The 19,661-nt window shown below is 45.4% G+C and overlaps 1 protein-coding gene across 5 annotated transcripts in view; it reads left to right on the forward strand.

Moving 5' to 3' along the window:
* Positions 1 to 19,661, forward strand: part of FLI1 (Fli-1 proto-oncogene, ETS transcription factor) — a 114,151-nt gene that overhangs the window by 47,590 nt on the left and 46,900 nt on the right. For all 5 annotated transcript variants that reach the window (XM_034754440.1, XM_034754441.1, XM_034754442.1 and 2 more), the window contains one exon: positions 13,319 to 13,530. In XM_034754440.1, the coding sequence (XP_034610331.1) occupies positions 13,319 to 13,530 (212 nt within the window). The remainder of the gene's footprint in view (positions 1 to 13,318; positions 13,531 to 19,661) is intronic.

Here is a 19,661-nt window from a genome sequence, read left to right on the forward strand (position 1 = left end):
AATTAGATCCATCAAAAATCCCTGGGAACTTTCAGTGGTTTAAGCTAGGTTTTCCTGTTCAAATCTCTCAATTGAGATTGACAAAAAAAAATATCTTGGTATAATCCTGCCGAGCTGTTTTGCTTGGAATGCCCTGAGCAAGCTTGCTCACAAAATCGCTGCTTTTCCTATAGGCGTATGCAGAGACAAGCTCATCAGTGGAGCCACAGGGGCTGAGGCAGGCGTGCAAGGAAAACACAGGTGAATGCCATCCCAGTTGGGCAGTCACTTTCAGTTGCGCTGCCAAGCTGGGGAGACCAGTTGAGAACTAGACAAGGAGCCAGCCGAGGCCGGGCACGCTGCAGAGGGCATCAATGCAAGGCTTTCATTAACTCCCCTGATGGGCAGCGCTGACATCAGCCCTTGCCTTCCCTCCTGGAGGAAGGAATGTCCAGCTTTGGCTGCCATGATCAGTGGGTGAGGGCTAGGAAAGGAGAGGCTGGTGAGAACGCAGAGGAGCCTGAAGTGTGGAAAACAGGCCACGTTAGCTCACCGGTTTTATTGTTTGTGTCATTGTGGCACCTAGAAAATGTTCCATTGTCAACTGCGCTGCTGGTGGAAGCGACCGTTTTGGATCCTCTGTTGACTCCATGAATGGAGAGCACTGGTTCAAGTCGGAGAGAATCATTTGCCGATTGTTAAAGGCCATTAGAATTAGACACAGCAATGCAGTTCTACGTGTGTTGAACAAGAGACAGCCCTGGCACTGTGGAACTCACAGTCTAAACAGACAAGACCAACAAAGGGTGGGGGGAGGAAGGAAGGATTGTTATCCCCATTTTACAGATGGGCAAGTGTGTCACAAAGAGATTGAGTAACTCACCCAAGGTCATACAGGAAGTCAGTGGCAGAGCTGGGAAGGGACTGCAGAGCCCGGCCCAGTGCCATCAGTACAAGACCATCCTTTCTCTGAGTCTGTGCAGGAAGCCCACATTCACATGTGCAGATGGGCTCTAGGGGGTGTGAAAACTAGTAGTTGTGCATCTAAGTGCCCATTGGCACATCCAGTTTTAGACATCCACCTATCTATCTGAGATACTTACCTGACCTCACCACCGTGGTATCTGAGCACTTCACAGTACTTAACAGATTTATCCACACAGCATCCCTGCGAGGCAGGGCAGTGCTATTGTCCTATTTTACAGACGGGGAACTGAGGCACAGAGAGGCTAAGGGCAGGTCTACACTAACCCCCCAATTCGAACTAAGGTACGCAACTTCAGCTACGTGAATAACGTAGCTGAAGTTCGAAGTACCTTATTTCGAACTTACCTCGGTCCAGACGCGGCAGGCAGGCTCCCCTGTCGACTTCGCGTACTCCTCTCGCCGAACTGGAGTACCACAGTCAACGGCGAGCACTTCCGGGTTCGACTTATCTCGTCCAGACAAGACGCGATAAGTCGAACCCAGAAGTTCGATTTGCTTGCCGCCAAACTACCGGGTAGTGTAGACCTACCCTAAGTGACATACTCAAGGTCACACAGGATGTCTGTGGAAGAGCAGGGACTTTTGCAAATTACGGTCCATGTGTAAATATCAGAGAGGAGCAAAAATGATCATGAACCAGAGACTAAGCACGAAAGAGAAATGAGAGAAAAGAATGAAAGCACGAATAAGAGCCGAAGAATGAGGGAGAATGAAGAAGAGCAGATAAAGGGCAACAAATAAAGAAAGCAGCAAGATCATAATGAAAGCAGGGAATGTAGAATGATGGAGTGATTGAGGAAGAGCAAGTGAGAGACAGAGAAAGCAGGAGCAAAATGTTACACAATCCAGAAAACAGTCTTCATCTACAGGATCAATGTGACAGACCATGGGGGTCAGGTGATGTTATCGGGTCATGGGTCAGTGAGCTCACCATTCACATGCTAGCATATACATCTGATATTTTGCTTTTATGAGCCCTTTCCATGCTGATCTAGTATCTGAGCTCTTTTCTACACACACACTTGCACCTAGTTTAGTTAAATCGGATTAGTTTCCCTGGTGCAAACTCCGGTGTCGACATCCCTACATCAGTTTAGAAGTGACTTGCAGTGATTGAGCTCAAGTTGTAAAGGAATTGCCCCATGCACGTTTGTGTGTGGATAAACCCTTGCACAGGGTGCATGGGTGTGCGAACAGATATAGTGGTTGCTGCCCAGCCCTTCCCAGGCACACCAGTTCTGCACGTTTCCAGCAGGAATAGGAAGGTAGGGCTGTGGAAGTCAGCACCTTGTGTTGCTAACTGGGCCCATTGGCTGGCTGGTCCCTTTGCCAGCTGAGATACTTTGTCAAGGTTAAGGCTGGAATTTTAAAGTTGTCCAAGGGAGTGAGGCACCCAATTCCCATCAAACATGAATGGGCACCTAACTCCTTTAAGCTCTGTTGAAATCCCAGCCTGAGGGATTTTCTATCCCATTGAGGAAGTGTTCCTGGTTAGAAGGCAGGTGAGGCCTGTGTAGCAGACATCATTTGAACTTGCACTTGCATGCCTTAAGATTGCATTTCAGTTGACTGCAGCTGATGAATATACCAAGCTGAATAATGTGCAGCATGGATCTACGGGACAGCACATACCCACAAGCCTTGAAGAAGCCCCACTTTCCCCTATTTCCATGCTTTGCATTATGTAGCTTGAGAATAAGCACTAGCAACCATCGTGCCAGGTCCTCGTGGTTCTTCTTCCATTGCTGGGTCTAATGCGAACAGCTGTTAACGATGGGCAGCTGATCCTTTCTGACTTAAACCATCGCTCTCCATGCATGGAGTCAACAGATGATCCCAAGCGACTGCTGTCCCCAGCAATGCAGTAGATAATGGAACACTGGCAGGTGTAGCCTTTGCTGCTTGGGTGTCCCTTCACTTCCCATCTCATCCAAAGAGAGACGCTGGCTAGGGATGGGTCTGGATTGAAAGGCTGGATCCAAACACACGCTGAACGTCATAGGTACTCAAAATCTGAACAGTGATCTGCATCCAAATGTCACACATGGGCCAAGCCATAACTTTAAAGGCAAAAAGCCCAAACTCTTAGATGTGTGAAATCCCAAACCAGTTCTGGCCTTGGAGCGATCTGTTGAACCTACCTTGACCTGAATAGGTCCTGGGTTTAACAGCTGTCTTCTCTAAGACACCTTCTGTTTGCCATAAAGGGATAGGATCTGAAAATCTGACTAGTGACCTGTGCTGTATATGGCTGATTGTATGCCTTTTCTTTCCTTTACATTTCTAATCACTCCTCACGTAGGTAGAGTTCAGCAATTCTCAGAGTTGCTGCCACCTGTTTCTGGAGGAGACACACACTGTGCTCTCTCCTGGAGACTTTACTTTGATTCTTTCATGCCATTGTTTTTCCTTAGTCTGGAATAAGTCATCTGGGGTTGAACGTGCACATTTTGTTTTTTGTGGATGGAAACATAACAGCACCCGGAGAACATTTCCTAATGGGCTTCCTGCAATTGTGATGGGAACGATGTCAGAGAACAAAACAGGATACAATCACAGTGTTTGTGAATGTAACAGGGACAATGGTATCACAGCGAAATGATGAATGGATGTGATGGGTCAGAGCTTCAGTTTGGAGAAGCCCCCCTCATTTTAATGCTTCTCTGAACTACACAAACCTCTTAGGTCTGAAAAACTGTGCTTGAAATCTTATGAGAACAGACATATTTGCCAGATTTCTGAAACTTTGGCTCTTAGCAACTAAGGTGAGAGTTGTGATGTTCAGAGCTATCCAATGGCTATGATTTTGTTTTTTAACCATTGTGCCTTTAAACTTCCGCTAAACTGGTCTGCTACAATCAGGTCGTTCGTGTCCTTTTCTGATGCAGCATGTTATAGAGGACACACACACACACACACACATTGCCACTGTGCTCTCTCACGACAACTTTCCTTTCCCTCTGCCCCCGTCTAAAAAAAATAATTTAGACTAGAAGTATCACAGAAAACAAAATGAGCGCATGCTAGGAAATACGATAGATCGATCGATAGCCTCCATTTCTAGTCTGGCTGAAAATATCACCAGAGATGCTTTATACTTCCAGTCCAGATAAAAATGTGGAAGCTGCCACAAAAGAATGAAATGACGAATTTGAAAGTTAACTGAATTTATATGAACCAAAGTTTCAGTTTGCATTGAGAGTAGGGTGACCAGATGTCCCGATTTTATAGGGACAATCCCGATTTGGGGGGCTTTTTCTTATATAGGCTCCTATTACCCCCCACCCCCGATTTTTTACACTTGCTATCTGGTCACCCTAATTGAGAGGATAGTTTGAGTTGCTTCTTAACTTCTCCAGATGGAGTTTTCCTTTCCTAGTCACTGAACAAACTGAAGTTTTAGAACTGGGAATGGATGATTATTCTGTGCTGAACGTTGGTTCATGGTGCAGGCCGCTGATCTGAATTTTGAAATGGAAAGCAAGCTCTGCTTCTAAAGAGGGCATAAGAGTAGACAGGGGGTGTTTCAGGACAAAGCAGAGGTCGCTTCAAGTTTTGTGTGGAGGAACATCTTACTTCAGGAGAGACCTTTAGGTTTGCTAGGAAACCATCAGGCAGTCCTCTAAGAGTCTTCAGCAGAACAGCCCGTAAAAATGCTAAAATAATATTTACCAAAGTGTGTGTGTGCATATTCATATCCATGAGCCTCTGTTGACTAATACAGATGCTTAAAGGAAATCATACAATTATTTCACAAGAGTATGAAAAAAATAACCCAAAAGGAAGGTCCATGTACACCTCTAGGGTAGAGGGTGAGTGAGTTCCCAGGGACAGAGGGCCAATTCAGTGGTGTAAATTAAGTAATGTAAATTGGTCAGTGAAATGTGTGTGTAGGTAGAGTAACTTGCACTAATTTGGCAGCACAGGGCAGTTCCATTTGGATTAGCCTTCAAGGGTGAATCCTGGCACTGTTCCAATCGATGGCAAAACTACTAATGACTTCAACGGGGCCAAGGTTTCACCCCAAATGTTCAGCATACAATGTTTAACCCACAACATTTTACGTCAGAGCAACCCTGGATCATGGATTTAAAAGAGCCCAGGCGTATAGTAACAGCACAGATGGATTCTGTGTAGCAACTGATAATGGTTATTCAATGGTTAATAGCATATCTAGACAGCTCAGAAGTTTAAGTTCTCTTAGAATTTAGAACAGCTGTTGTAGGAGAGGTCAGCTTCCAAGTTATCAGTGTGCAGTATGGAGCCCTGATTTGAGAATTCAGGATAGTATTTAAGCACGTGCCTAACTTAAGTCCCCTAAGCATGTGTTTAAATTAAACATGTGCGTAAGTGGTGTCCTGAACTGGGAGGGGCTAAGCGCATCTTTGAGGGTTTGTTTGCATCAGGGCCTTAGTGGATGTGGAGCTATGATGAATCCAGACCTCTCTTCCAATGTGTCTCATCTTAGAGCTGGGGTGGAGTGTGAAATGATGAACTTCAAAAACTATCCAATCTAAAAAAGGAACACTTTTTTTGGTGCAAAACTGATTGTGAAAAAATGTCCCCATTATCTTACCAGCTCTAGTGTGAGCCTTAATTTCAGGATATTCTTGCTGTTAAGAATCCTCTGGGTTTTGTATCAATCTTCTGCCCTCTTTGCTTTTCCTCCTTGCACAAATTACAAGGTTCACCTTTCTTTGGGCTGCAAAGAAATGAGTCTTGTTTTGGGATTATCGCAGGGTAAGCACTGTCATTTCAAGAGTACCTCTCATAATGGAAAGTAAAACTAAAGGCAGTGTGATCTAGTGGCTTGAGCATGAGCCTGGGTGCTGGGAATTCCTGAGCTATATTCCTGGCTGTATCATTGCCTAGCTATGTGACTTGGAGCAAGTCACTGAATCTCCCTGTTCCTGCTTTTCTCCATCTCTATAGCGGAGAAAAATGGACCTGATCTTCAGAGGGGCTCAACACCGACAAGCCTCGCCTACAAGAAATCAATGGCAGGTGGGAGCTTCAGGTGTCCTGCACCTTTGAAAGTTGGGCCAAAAAATACTTGCCCACCTCCCGAGCATTTTAAAAATATCTTCTATTTTGGATGCTGTTTAATTTAAAATGACGATTGAGCTAATCTAATCTCAGTGGGCCAGGAAATCAGTTACTGCTTATCTGTTGTATAAGCATCTTAAACAGATCACTCTACAAAGCCAAAGCAAATGAGCCAAGGGAAATAGCCATAAAAATAGAAACCTTCAGCTGTCGATCCCAAAGTGTTGTATAAAGGGGAGAAAGCATTATTAGCTCCCATGTGTAGATGAAGAAACTAAGGCACAGAGCCCCTGAGACACTTGAGCCAGATTGCAAACTCCTCACTCTACCAGTGAGCAGTTCCTCCCTGGAGAAGTGCCAGGCTTCATTGTGACTGCTCGAGTGAGTAACTTCTCCCCAGGGCAAGTATGGGGCTCACAGTCAGGCACTTGGTAAATAGACAGTGGGCAGCAAGTCAATGGTAGAGCCCAGAATAGACCCTGTGTGCCTGATTCTCCATCGCCCTGCACTTTGTGCAGTGTGAATGTAAAGCGGGGACAGATGATGGCCTAGATACATAGGGTAGGGCCTGAGCTACTGAAGTCATGTAATAATATCACAATGTCAGCTTTCATTTAAAGACAATGTTCCTAGCCCTCATGCATGTAAAGAAAAGCTTGGAAGAATGAACCGAGCTGCCTGAGTCTGCAGAGAGCCTGAAACAATAGCTCCAAGAGGCGTGAACTGCTCCATTTGTCTCACTTCTGAAACCTGCTGCCATCCCCAAGGCGGGACAGGGCCAGATAATGCAGGGCCAGATCAATGGGATCGGGGGTGGGGACTCGGAGGTATCAAATGATGTGCTTAGGGCTGTGGATTGTCTTAATTCTGCCCTGGTGTAAAGTGCTACCAAATCAGACTGGCTTCACACCACTTTACATGCACGGTGCAGAGCAACGCAGAATCGAACCTCCAATGACTCCCAGATTGGGGCTCTCATTACTGCATCACTATGACTGTTTTCTTCTAGCTCCAGTCAAGCAAAGTCTCCACTAAATAGGCATGCCTTAAAGGGGGCTCTGAAGGTGCAAAAGTTAGGAGTGTGGTTACCAATAAAACACCCAGGATTGCCATTTTCCAGGAGGGGTTATGTGGGTTCCCTGCATAGCGTATGCAGAGGTGGAGTAGTGTGGACAAAGCCAAAGAAAGCCCATCATCTGGTTTTGGTTCCAAAAAGCTTCCAGCCCTTCAGTGGATCGCCCAAACCTCCTGCTTCTGCCCACCTGGGCAGAAAATACTTTGTAACCTTAGGTTTGGTTTTAAAAATAGATAAGACTTTTTGGGGGCGGGGGAGTGGGGAGGCTGGTATGATTTTGGACTCCACTACGGCTCAGAGGTATTTGGACCTTTGGTTTTGGTTTGGTGCGTTATAAAGATCGGGGCATTTGAGATCTGAAACTAAGCTTTGATCTGAGACACTGTCAACATTCAGAGGTGTCCAGATCCTGGAGATTGCTATTTGTATTGAAGGGATCCCATTGTGCTAGGCACATACATACACTGTGAGCGACAGCCTCTGCCCCAAAGATATCATCATCTGACTAGACCAGACAAACAGTGGGCAGGAAGACAGAGGCATGGAGGGGAAAAGTGACTGGCCAAAGGTCACACAGCAGGTCAATGGCAGAGTTGAGAATAGCATACAGCTTTCCTGACTCCCAGCTCAGTGTCCTGTCCACTAGCTCCCACTTCCTCAAGTTTCACTAAGGGGTTATCTCTACTGCATTTTAAACCGACCTTGGTCTCCATCCCTCATAAGCCTGATGCTATTTCGCTTTCCCAGCATAAGTATTGGCAGCAAAAATGCTGATTCATAAAACTGCAATTCCAGAAACCGTTATTTATATTTAAGGAATAGATTTTTTGTGTCATTTGCTGTGGGCACCTCATTTTTGGCTCCTTTGCATCCCACATTTGGGCCCGGGCAGGTGGAGGGGGATGGGTCTGTAATATGCCCTTTGCAAAGAAGTTCAGGAGTGATCCCTAATACCGCAAAGAAAGAGAAAGGAAAACATTTGATTGCAATTCCCCTGCTCTGGAGAGCGAAGAAATCTTTCCGTGCATTGCGCGGTGGTTTGTGTGCAGCATTTTTCTCTCTGATGAAGTCAGCCTTTGTGGCAGGAGGATGAACCTTTGATCGTTCACAACGCCCTTTAAATGTGGTTATGGTCAGAAAAGTGACTGTACAGAGCACAGAGTCAATATTCAGTGCAGGTGCATCACTGAGGCCTGGAGAGAGCCTTCATTGTAGACATATACAGGGGGTGAGACCACTGATTACTGTCACATCACGATCTCTGGTTCTCATGGCAGTCGGAGCTCAGCCAAAGCCAGGAAACCCTGACCATCTTGTGAACTTTCCTTGCCCTCGAGCTCTGGGTCACGCTGGGAGACGAAGCTGCTGAATTTGGGGGAGGGGGTTTTGTCCAAGCTGAACCTCTTAAGGTTTGAGCTGATTCTGCCAAGAGCCTGTCCCAACGTGAGCTCTTTCAGTGCAAATGGCTTATTGCTAGCCAGGCACCATCACTGCTTTGGGGGCCTCAAATGCAAGGATGTGTAGTTGGACAGGTCGATCTTAGAACTTTCGGATGACCGCCCAGCTGAGCCCTGGCCAGTTGGGGCCTGTCTTCACTGAAAACTTAACTCACATCCTGCCTTTAGCCCCTGCCCCTCTCTTGTCTACACACACAACCCTCTCTCTGAATTTGGTGGTGCTTCAAACCAGGCTAGCTGGCCTGGCTGGGGGCTGACCTCAGGTGCTTTCACTCAGGCTGGAACCTGGCCACTTTGTAGGGAAGACACAGGCTAAATCATTCGAGTGCTGATAGCCCTCCAATGCCTTCCCACAGTTCTCCCCATGTACCCCAAAAGACAGACAAGTTCTCCCACGATTCACTGGGAAAGAATAATACTAATTCTTGTAGCACAAAGAACTACGGGTGGTACCCACCTAACAAAGCACATCTCCCTTTCAATGGGAGAAGCTCTCCTTTACTTTCTCTCTGACTTAGTGTCATGGGTGCACAATTGCTGCTGTGGTTCACCCCAGAAGCAGCTGCGTTTCAGCAGCTGAAGAATGGTTACTATTCACAACAATGCTCTGTATTAATCAGCCACCCAAGACACCAACATAAATGTCTTGTCAAAGAGAGGTACATTCAAGGTGGAGAATACAGCATGGGTGAATTTGGGGGTATTTGAAAGAGATGGCTTAAAACAGGTTGCTGCGTATTGGAGCCATCCTGTTCTCTCTGTAATCCATAAAACAGACATAGGCATGCAGCCAACTTTTCAAAAGTGGCCATTCCAAATTTTTGGAAGCTCAACCTGAGACGATTTTCAGAGATGCTGAACACCAGCAGCTCCACTGACTCCAGCTGAAGTTCTGTGTGCTCTGCAATTCGTAAAACCAAGCCCAGCATGTCTCCCACTGGAGACCCCCAAAATGGAAGCACCTACATTTTTGAAAACCTTGGCCTTCATCCATAATGTACTGTTGGATCCACAGGATCAAAGTCACGGGTCAAATCCTGATATTTTCACTCAGTCTCAGGCAAAACTCTCATATAAAGTCACTAGACATTTTGTCTGAGAAAGGACTGTTGGATTTTGCCTCCTAGGAACGCAAGGTAATAATCATCTGACATTTCTGCAACTCCATTCATTCTTCAGGATCCAAAGGTGTTTTGCCAACCCTATGAAGGATCACTTCAGAAGAAGGAGCAGCAATAGACTTTCCTGTGGGGCAGCTGGGTGGCTCATGGGATACCTTGAGAAGGCAGGGACTGGTTTTTGCAGGGAACTGAGTGTGTCTGCGGTATGCCCCGAGCTGCTGTAGACGGGACTGGCTGCATTATGCCGGGAATGTGATAAAAAACTGGAAAAGCTGAAGCCAGCGTATTCCCAGAGGCACTGTAATGTAATATATATGCCCAAGTAATAAACACAAGACCCCTGTCTCGGACTCAGTCTGGCAATTCAAGGACAAAGCTCAGGAGGCGACAGCATAGGGCGGAACTCTGATCAGCGGCGGCTTCTTTAGTAAGGTTGTGTTAGCACTCTTAACACCCCACAAGGGTTTCCCAATTACCCAGCTACCCCAGACTCCATGTAACTCTAGATTCCAATAGGATGCAACATTTACCTGCTGGTGTCCTTCCTTAGAGGTTTTTAAGGCCCGGCTTGACAAAGCCCTGGCTGGGATGATTTAGTTGGGAATTGGTCCTGCTTTGAGCAGGGGGTTGGACTAGATGACCTCCTGAGGTCCTTTCCAACCCTGATAATCTATGATTCTATAATTCTATGATCAGAGCTGTTGATCTCTTCATTAACCAGAGCTGAAGCCAGAATCAGGTTAGGCCCCTAGGAATGGAATGTAGCCACAGGTTTATAGCTAGAGGAGTCATTTAGGGACTGATCCAGAGGGAATGAGCTAAACATCAGCCTTCCCTGACCTTGGACTATAGGTTTAGATCCAGCAGGGCCAGCTGTATTCTTCCAAGGAAGTGGAACTGAGTTCCAGGTATTGGGTCTGTCTGATGCGACTTTTAAAAGAGGAGTTACTGCAGTCTGTCCATGGAAGTTAAAGATCCCCTGGCATTGGCCACCCCTCTGTATTTATGCGGAGTCTTAGATGCATGGAAATGCCACAGTAAGGTCTGGCCGGGGGATGGGGGGAGACATGCCTCTTAGCTCTCCTCCTACACATCTAGCCATATTTGTTTGGTGTTTGCATGTATTACAGGTCCTCAGCTGTGTCTGAGCAGAGGCTGGAGCTGTATCTGTGGAAGCTTGCATATTAGCAGCTTGTAATTTTAGCTCTGGAGGTCTCTGGTTCAGTGCCCAGTCTGGCAGTCAAAATGGCAGCAGTCACATATACCTTTGTTCTCCTCTGTGCCGTGCAAGTAACTGAGGGGAAAGTAGGGTCCTTAGGCTACGTGCATTTAATCAGTAAAGTGTCTAACATCTGGAGGAAGCTACTGTATGAGTGCAAGAGCATCGTTATGGATATCTGTGGTAATGAACTCTGATCAGTCCTGTGCACAGCTCCCTGTACAGGAGAGTCGTTTCTTCATTCACAGAATGTGCTGCACTTAGGAAACAAATCTCCCCAGCTGGTATTATCTACGATGGCGGGAAATGTGTACTTGCCCCATTACTTAGTCCTACCCAAATCAACGCATCAGTCCATGCCCGAGCTGAGCTCAACGGGACCTTTCCTTAGCCGGATAAATAGGGCTGGGCACAAATTTTGCATCACAATGTTTTTTTCAACAGAAAATTGAGTTTCCAACCAAATAGAAATTTTCATGGGACGTGTCTGCTTTCCTCGAATTTACGATTTTTTTTGCCAGAAAACGGAACCCCTCCTTCCAAACTGAATATTTGGGGGAGGGGGGTGTTGGCCAAAAACCAGAGTCAGGTTTTTTTATGAAAAATCAAAAATTTCTGCTGAAAATTGCCAAAAAAAATTTCCCTGATTGTGTCCACAAGGGGAAAATAATTAATTTTCCAACCAGCTCCATTGCCAAGTGTACTTGGTACAGGGCGCAGAATCCCACCAACAGAGATCCCCTTTGACTGATCTGTTTAAGGTTCACCTACAACCTCCTGCCATAAAGGGAAACCCCCAGAGTTTTGTGTTGAGATGCGCCTAGGAGGCCAATGAAGGCTACTTCCTGCCTTTGTCATTTCAGAATCCCTGTCTGACACACCCTGGCTTCAGCAAAGCAGATACTAGACCTGTAACCACATCCTTGCTGCCGATGAAAAGGCCTACTCTTTGCTTTAAGAAGAAGACATTGGCAGTGTCACTGGTTTTATTAAGCCTTTGCAAGATCTCGAGGGGATGGGAATGGGGATTTCCAGTGTTCGTAATGGACTAGCAACGTCCACAGATGCATCTGCCTGAATCCCTCACACTAATCAGGGTTTGAGGTTGGCCAGGGCTGAATTCCCAAATCTTGCTGGGGAGATTTCTCGGAAAAATCTGACCAGTCCTGATGAGAGTATTTTCTAGGGGTATCTTCAATCCCCCAAGGGTTCTGAAATTAGTACGATCAATGGGCAAAGGAGGACTGTATGAAGATACAATCCTGGTTTGAAGTGGTTTCCATCATATACTGGGTTTACAGTTTGGGTCGATGACTCTCAGCATCCCAGCTGATCATGCTGGCGATATTACCTCATTGTTTTCTTGTATTCCCCCCACTCATATATATAACTCTTTGTTGTCTCTTGTCTTATACTTCGATAGTAAGCCACTTGGGGCAGGGACTGTCTTTTTGTTCTGTGTTTGTACAGGCCTTGGCTACACTTACCAGCTAGTTCGACGGCTGGAAATCGAAGTTCTGGGTTCGACTTATCGCGTCTAGTCTGGACGCGATAAGTCGAACCCGGAAGTGCTTGCCGTCGACTGCGGTACTCCAGCTCGGCGAGAGGAGTACCGCGGAGTCGACGGGGGAGCCTGCCTGCCGAGTGTGGACCAAGGTAAGTTCGAACTAAGGTACTTCGACTTCAGCTACGTTATTCACGTAGCTGAAGTTGCGTACCTTAGTTCGAATTGGGGGGGGTAGTGTAGACCAAGCCACAGTGTCTGGCGTAATGGATTCCTTGTCCAGGCTGGGGCTCTTATGTGCTACAGAAACACCAATTATAAACAGTAATAAGGACAACAACAGTAGAAGCCACTTGCAAAATTATTAGGGCAAATACTTCTTGATTTCAAGGGGACTTTAAGCACATGCTTAAAGTAAAGCACATGCTTAAGGGCCAAAAATGCTTATCCATCTTTGCTAAGTGCTTTGAGATCTGCAGCTGGAAAAGTATTGGCTCATTAGCTTGTGCTATAGCAGCTTATGCTTTTAGCTCTGAATGTCCCCATTTCAACTGTCAGCCAAGCTAGCAGCCTTCACACATGCGCAGCTAACTTAGCTACATGAAGAGCATGCAGACCTTGTCAGATGCGCTTTGGATGAGGCAGGCAGTGAAGAGAGTACTGTACCCAGCTCCCTCAGTTAACTGTACCCAGTTAACCTCAGCTCCTGCCTCCTCAGACACAGAGTAACCAGAAAAAGAACCCACCGGTTTTGCATAAGGGTTAATGGACCCCAAAGAATTGGATTCAATCTGCGATGCTGGCAGATGTCATTTTCAGGCAGGGCTTGGCAGCTGTGGGGCTCTCGCAGCTGCAGGCCAACTCAAAGGGAGAATGTGAGCGGAGTCGCTGGTTTAGTCATGACGCCAGGCTCTTGTTTCTTCTCTTCAGGAGGCCCTTTCGGTGGTGAGTGACGACCAGTCCCTCTTCGACTCCACGTACAGCGCTGCCGCTCACCTCCCCAAGGCGGACATGACGGCCTCAGGGAACCCCGACTACGGCCAGCCTCACAAAATCAACCCTTTACCTCCCCAGCAGGAGTGGATCAATCAGACGGTCCGGGTCAATGTCAAGAGGGAATATGATCATATGAATGGATCCAGGTAAGGAAGGGCGTGCATCTGCCCATCTGATATGTTCCTATATCAGGGAAACCTTGCTCACAAAAGTGATCTGCTATACGTTACCCATATACCTGTGTACATACAAACCCATCCCTTCACTTAGGGGCAGATCCTGGTCCCGCTGGAATCAAAGGGAGTTTTGTCATGGCCTTGAATGGGGTCAGGATATGGATGTTGCAATTTTGAAACTTGCATCGCCATAGCTATTGTCAGGGCTGGGATTTGAGTCCTCCAAGGACAGACCTTGTGCTGCAGGCACTGATGTAGACGGCACACTCCAGTGGCCTCCCAAGGGGCTCAGAGGCATTGTACAGTTGGTCATGCAATAGTAGGCCAGTACTGAATCCAGCTGTGCTGCTGGAGATAGTGTTGGCCAGGACTGGCTCCAGGCACCAGTGGAGGAGGCACATGCCTGGGGTGGCACGTGCTAAGGGGCAGCATTCCGTCCATTCTTGGGGCAGCACAGTCCTGACGGCTTTTTTTTTTTTTTTGCTTCGGCAGTTCGGGCGGTTGTCCGAGTAGCTTTTTTTGTTGTTGGTTTTTTTTTGTTTGGGGTGGCAAAAATGGTAAAGACGGCCCAGGTGTTGGCAATACAGTAGGTAGCGCTCTCCCCTCTGTCTACACTCAATGTCTCAAGGGGCCATGCTGCGACTGGAGGTGCCGTCCTTCAGATAAGATTTAATACTGAGGTTCTGGTCGTAGGTGACTTTCCACCAGGTACAATGGAACAAAAGCCATAAATCCCGTGTCTTGCGGAATATCACAACATTGAAATCCCACCATTGAAAAAGAGAGCCTGGGCATTCGCCGTGCCCCATAATGATAATGATCAAGAAGTCACAGGAATGAAGTGCTGGCCGGGATGGTTATAGAGCTGTGTGGGCTAGCAACTATAAGTGCCCCTCCACTCTGCCCACACTCCAGCCAGTCCAGTCAGAGCTGGGTGGGAAGTGGTTTTCCCATCCCAGGAGAATTTTAGAGATATTTTGAAAAAATTTCCTGTCCCAAATTGGGACAAAACATTGAAATCTCACAAAATGTTTACAAACTGAAAATCTGGGAGGGAAAAACCAATCAAATTGTGTCAATCAAAATGTTTCCTTTTGCTCATTTCAATTTAAAACCTTGGTTTCTAAGAAGAGCCTTACAATGAACTGCATTTGAAACAGGAAGCCCTGCAGCCTACCACTTTAAATCTCTGGGGAGAAGCAACGTAGTTAAAGATCTGGTACTGCAGTATATGTGGGGTTTGCCCTGTAAGTGTACAGTAGATATATTTTTGCAGTGTTGTTGTAGCCATGTTGGTCCCAGGATATGAGAGAGACAAGGTAGGTGAAATAATATCTTGTATTGGACCAACTTCTGTTGGTGGAAAGGACAAGGTTTCAAGATTCAGAGAGTTTTTCTCCAGACCTGAGGAAGAGCTCTGTGAAGCTCAAAATCTTGTCCCTTCCGCCAACAGAAGTTGGTCTAATACAAGATATTATTTCACCTGCCTTGCCTTTAGAGAAGATGGAGAATGGATATAAAAAATAATAGCTGTGTGTCATCGCTAATCTTTGTCCACGATCTGCTGAGGTTTGAGTTTGATCCCATGCTGGTTTGACCCTGGTATAATTCCATTGATATTGATGGCGGGGGGGGAGAGGGGAAGGGAGGGTCATCCCACCAGTTTTGCACCAATGTTTATGAATACAGAATGGGGGCCCCAAGTGCAGAGTAGAAATAGAATAGCAGGTGTGTTCTGGGGAATCTCATCCTCCCAGAGAAATGGAAGCAATAGAATGGATCCGGCAAATGCAAGCAGGTTAGCATTATCTTACCACTGTAGCCTAAAATATAATTTATAATATACTGTTCCTCCTTTTGACTGGCCAAAAAATTTGGGGTCTAGTAGGTTGTCCCAGTTAGGAGGAGGAATTGGTAATAGTCAGGTATTTCTTTGATGCAGTGTACACCTATCAATCTCAATGAGGTTTTATCTCAACCCATAACAAGATTCACACAGCTCATAACAAAAGAGTGGCAGTATAGAGAATGCAACTGGCATAAAAACATGTCTTCATGTGGGATGAAGATTTGTGCACTACGCTGGACAGAAGGTTTGACTGTTTTGTCTTATAATTAGTTCACTGATAGGTTCTGAGATGGCTTAGATGGTTACTTGGACTACATGACACACAGGGGCATAAGGAGGGGTGAGAACCCCTTTATACCTCTCCATGGGGTACCCAAATCTTAGGCATGGTGTCCCTCTTTACCACTGTATTTTTCTATGTGGTGCTTAGCAAAATTTTGGAGGCCCACTGAACAAATAAAAATATACTGCTACTGTGATACATATAAGCTTAATATATGCACAACATTCACATATGTCTTATATGTGCTGCAAGCGTATGTGCTGTGTGGGTACAGTATGCACAGATATACTCAGATAACATGTTTTGTGCATTTATATTGCATTTATCTGGGCATCAAACATTCTGGGTTTTATTTCTGGCTCCTCCTTGCTTTGGGATCCCTCGATATGCTCCAATTTCCTTATCTGTAAAATAGGGACAATCCTACAGCCTTATTACGCCAGCTTGATTCATTAGTGACTATAAAGTGTTTTGATACGTGCAGAAAAGGCAACCAGAAGTGAAAAGTGTGGTTATTCACACAATAGGAGAAACAAGAGAAACTATTTTATACACGGGATTTGCTTCACTAGTTTCCCAGAAGCAGAAGCTCCTCGGGCTTCTCGAAAATTGGCCAACTGCATCCCAATCTGAAGAAACAGAAAGGATTGTTTTGGGCGTCCCTAACTAAACCAACGCAAGAAGCACTGAGATCGAGGCTGAAACGGCTCCAAGCCTTGCCCTGATGATAACTTGTTAGCCTGACAGCTCACATGCACCCAGGAGATTGGAGGCCCAATCCTCTACTAGATGGAAGATCCACATACCTCCTACTCACAGCTGAGATTTGCCCTGTCCTCCAGTCTCCATCACAGCTCATTGTCATGGCTTGGGCCATTCCAGTCGCCCCGTTCCTCCGCCCATAAGCCGCCTGCCAAAACTGACACACCATCTGAGCAGTGAACGCCAGCCTCAATACAGATGAACTCGAACTGTGGACTGAATAATAAAACCTTCCTCCCACCCCTCTGTCGCTGTCTTTTTCTCTCTTGTTTTTCAAGTGCACCCTCTTACCAGGCTCCAGCTGCCTTGTTAAAGAGAGCAGCCTTTATTCTGTGCTTCACCTGTGCTTGACGCAATAGCATTTGCTGCTTGACGGGAGAATGGCTTGTATTCTCTAGGGAGTTATTAAGCTATATGATTCCTGACAGTGGAGGGAGCTGGATGGGGGTAAGTGACCATGTCCAGCTTTTCTTTTCTTTTCTTTTCTTTTCTTTTCTTTTCTTTTCTTTTCTTTTCTTTTCTTTTCTTTTCTTTTCTTTTCTTTTCTTAGCAGACTTTTCTTTTCTAACTAGAGACAGGCCCGACTGCTGAGGTTTAAGGAAATGAGTTGCAGGTTGGATGGGAACAGGGGTCTCTGAAGATCAGGGATCTATGGGAAGGGTGTCTGCATGTCTGTCTTCCTGATCTGTTCTCCCATCAGATATAATACAACCTCAGCCTGCAAACACCATTGCAAGGTGAACCAGCTTTTCAGTGCAAGTCATATCTTCCCAGTTCATTCCCAATCAGGGGCTGGAGATGCTTCCTATACATTTGGCATCCATGTAATCGCATATATTGCACATTCAATCAGTGGCAGCTCAAGACCTATATTCTTGGCGAGACACTGGGCACTGCAGGATTTGGGAAATGGATTCTTTGGGAAAGTTTCAAGCTAAATTTTCAAATCTGGGTGCAATTTATGTAGCCACAAAATATGTGCTTGCCGTCGGAGATAGCTGGCAAGTCTCCACTGGCATAGTCATATTCTGCAGTGGTTAATATGTCTGAATGTGGAGCAGTTAAAGACCAACATGGAAAATGTAACATTCTTCAGCCTCTTAGACCACCTTACACATCAGGGAGGGAGGATGAACTTGTGGTTAAAGCGTTGACTTGTCACTCAAGAAATGTGGGTTCCAGCTCTAGTTCTTCCACAGATTTAATGCGTAAATCATTTAAATAGAACCGGTCAGAATTTTTTTGGTGAAACTGAAATGTTTCTCAGGTCCAGCACAGAATCTCGCTGCGGTGGAGAGGAAGAAAGAGACCCAACCCCAAATAGTCATTAGCTAAGTGATTAGGGTACTGGCATGGGAAATCCATATTCAAGTGCCTTCTCTGCCTGCTTCAGAGCTGGGATTTCAATCTGGGTCTCCCACACCCCATGCAAGTGCCCTACCTCTGGCTAGCCTGGAAAAAAATGTCTAAAGGTCTCTGTTTCATTCTGCTGCAGAATGAAAACAAGTTTGAAACCTTGCTATTATTTTGCAAAACAGAATTCTTGTTCTCCAGCCAACCCTCCATTAAATCCCTCTGTGCATTGTTCTAACATGCCTTGTTCTAGAATCAGTTCCCCCCACCTGTAACTAGGGGAGACAATCTTTCTTTTCTCCCCCTCTTTGTCTCTTTGGTCTGTTTTGATTGTAAGCAAGTTGGGAAAGAGGTGATCTCTTCCTATGTATTTGTACAGCACAAAGGACCCTGATTTCAGTTGGGGCCTGTGGAAACTGCCAGAATACAAAAATAGCCGGTTAATTTTTTTCCAAAATGTTGGAGTTTTTTTGACAAACGTATTCATAGAAATGTTGAATTTCAATGAAGAAAAACCAGGATGAGTGTTCTGCAGAAATTTTGCATGAAACATGCATCCTGTTTTTCAATCAGCTGCTCCAAATTTCAATGGAGAAGTTTGAAGTTCATTGAGAAAAAAAATGGGAGGATTTGGTCACAAAAATTATCACCAAAAAATCCCAGTTTTTTAAACCAGCTCTAAATACAAATAATAACCCATAACACAAAAATCCCAAACCTCTGCTGTCTTTAGTGATTTATCATGAATTATATCACTTTAACCAAGATCAAAGGGTGGCCTTTCAAACATGTGAGTTCTGAATTTCATGACAATAGTATAAATTTAATCACATAAATAAAGTGGGGTAAAATGTCCAAGTGCTTGGTATGTGCATGTGTGTGGAGGAATTTAGCTGTGTAATTCCCACTGATGTTAATGAGTTTTGCTTGGCTAACGATCAAATCAATGCTTTGAAAACATCCCCTGAAATATTAAAATATCATTAAGGTTCAGGCAGCTCATTTTATGGCATAATAAATGTTGCCACAAAATTGTCTCTAAGTAAAACAAAAGGACTCCCTGAACTTATTACACTTTTCCTGTTTTCTCTTTGCTGAAGTGTATATGAATAGCATCGTTTCCCTTTAACTAGAATGTGAGCCATCTAGGGGAGTTCACTGTGTTCTGTTTTAGAAGCCTAGCAGAGCAGCTCTGTGTATATGTAACTCGTCCTTGCATGTTGGGTATGGTCAGTAAACACTGTTATCGGGACCCCATTGTGCCCATGTGGTTTCTTCATACTACTTTATTGTTATTGGGTAAAAGCGCAAAAGACACAACCCTGCACCATTTCTTTTCTATTGCCCATTTTCCATCTATCCTGATGCACCTTTTCCGCTGTCCCTCACACAATGTAGGCCATTTTCCAAAAGTGAGTCTCTTCTTGGGGTGTTTCAGTCCATCATATAAACCAGAGATTGGCCTGAATTCTATCACTAGATCCAAATCACAAGGAACTTTGGATCTGAACTTGATAGGTTTGACCCATCAACCATCTGATCTGATGGATCAGAACTAGAATATTGCTGGTATCTGCTCCCACTTCCCTTCTTCAACTATAGGGAAATTCAAATCTAATTCTAACTGTAAATGTTAGCGCTCAGACCAGCTCTAGTTCAAATGAGGATTTAAACACACAAGTTGCCTGTTTACAGAGTATGCTTGGGAGGGAGGGATAGCTCAGTGGTTTGAGCATTGGTCTGCTAAACGCAGGGTTGTAAACTCAATCCTTGAGAGGGCCATTTAGGGATCTGGGGCAAAAATCTGTCTGGGGATTGGTCCTGCTTTGAGCAGGGAGTTGGACTAGATAACCT

This window comes from Trachemys scripta, chromosome 21 (genome assembly GCF_013100865.1).
Source record: "Trachemys scripta elegans isolate TJP31775 chromosome 21, CAS_Tse_1.0, whole genome shotgun sequence".
NCBI lineage: Eukaryota > Metazoa > Chordata > Testudines > Emydidae > Trachemys > Trachemys scripta.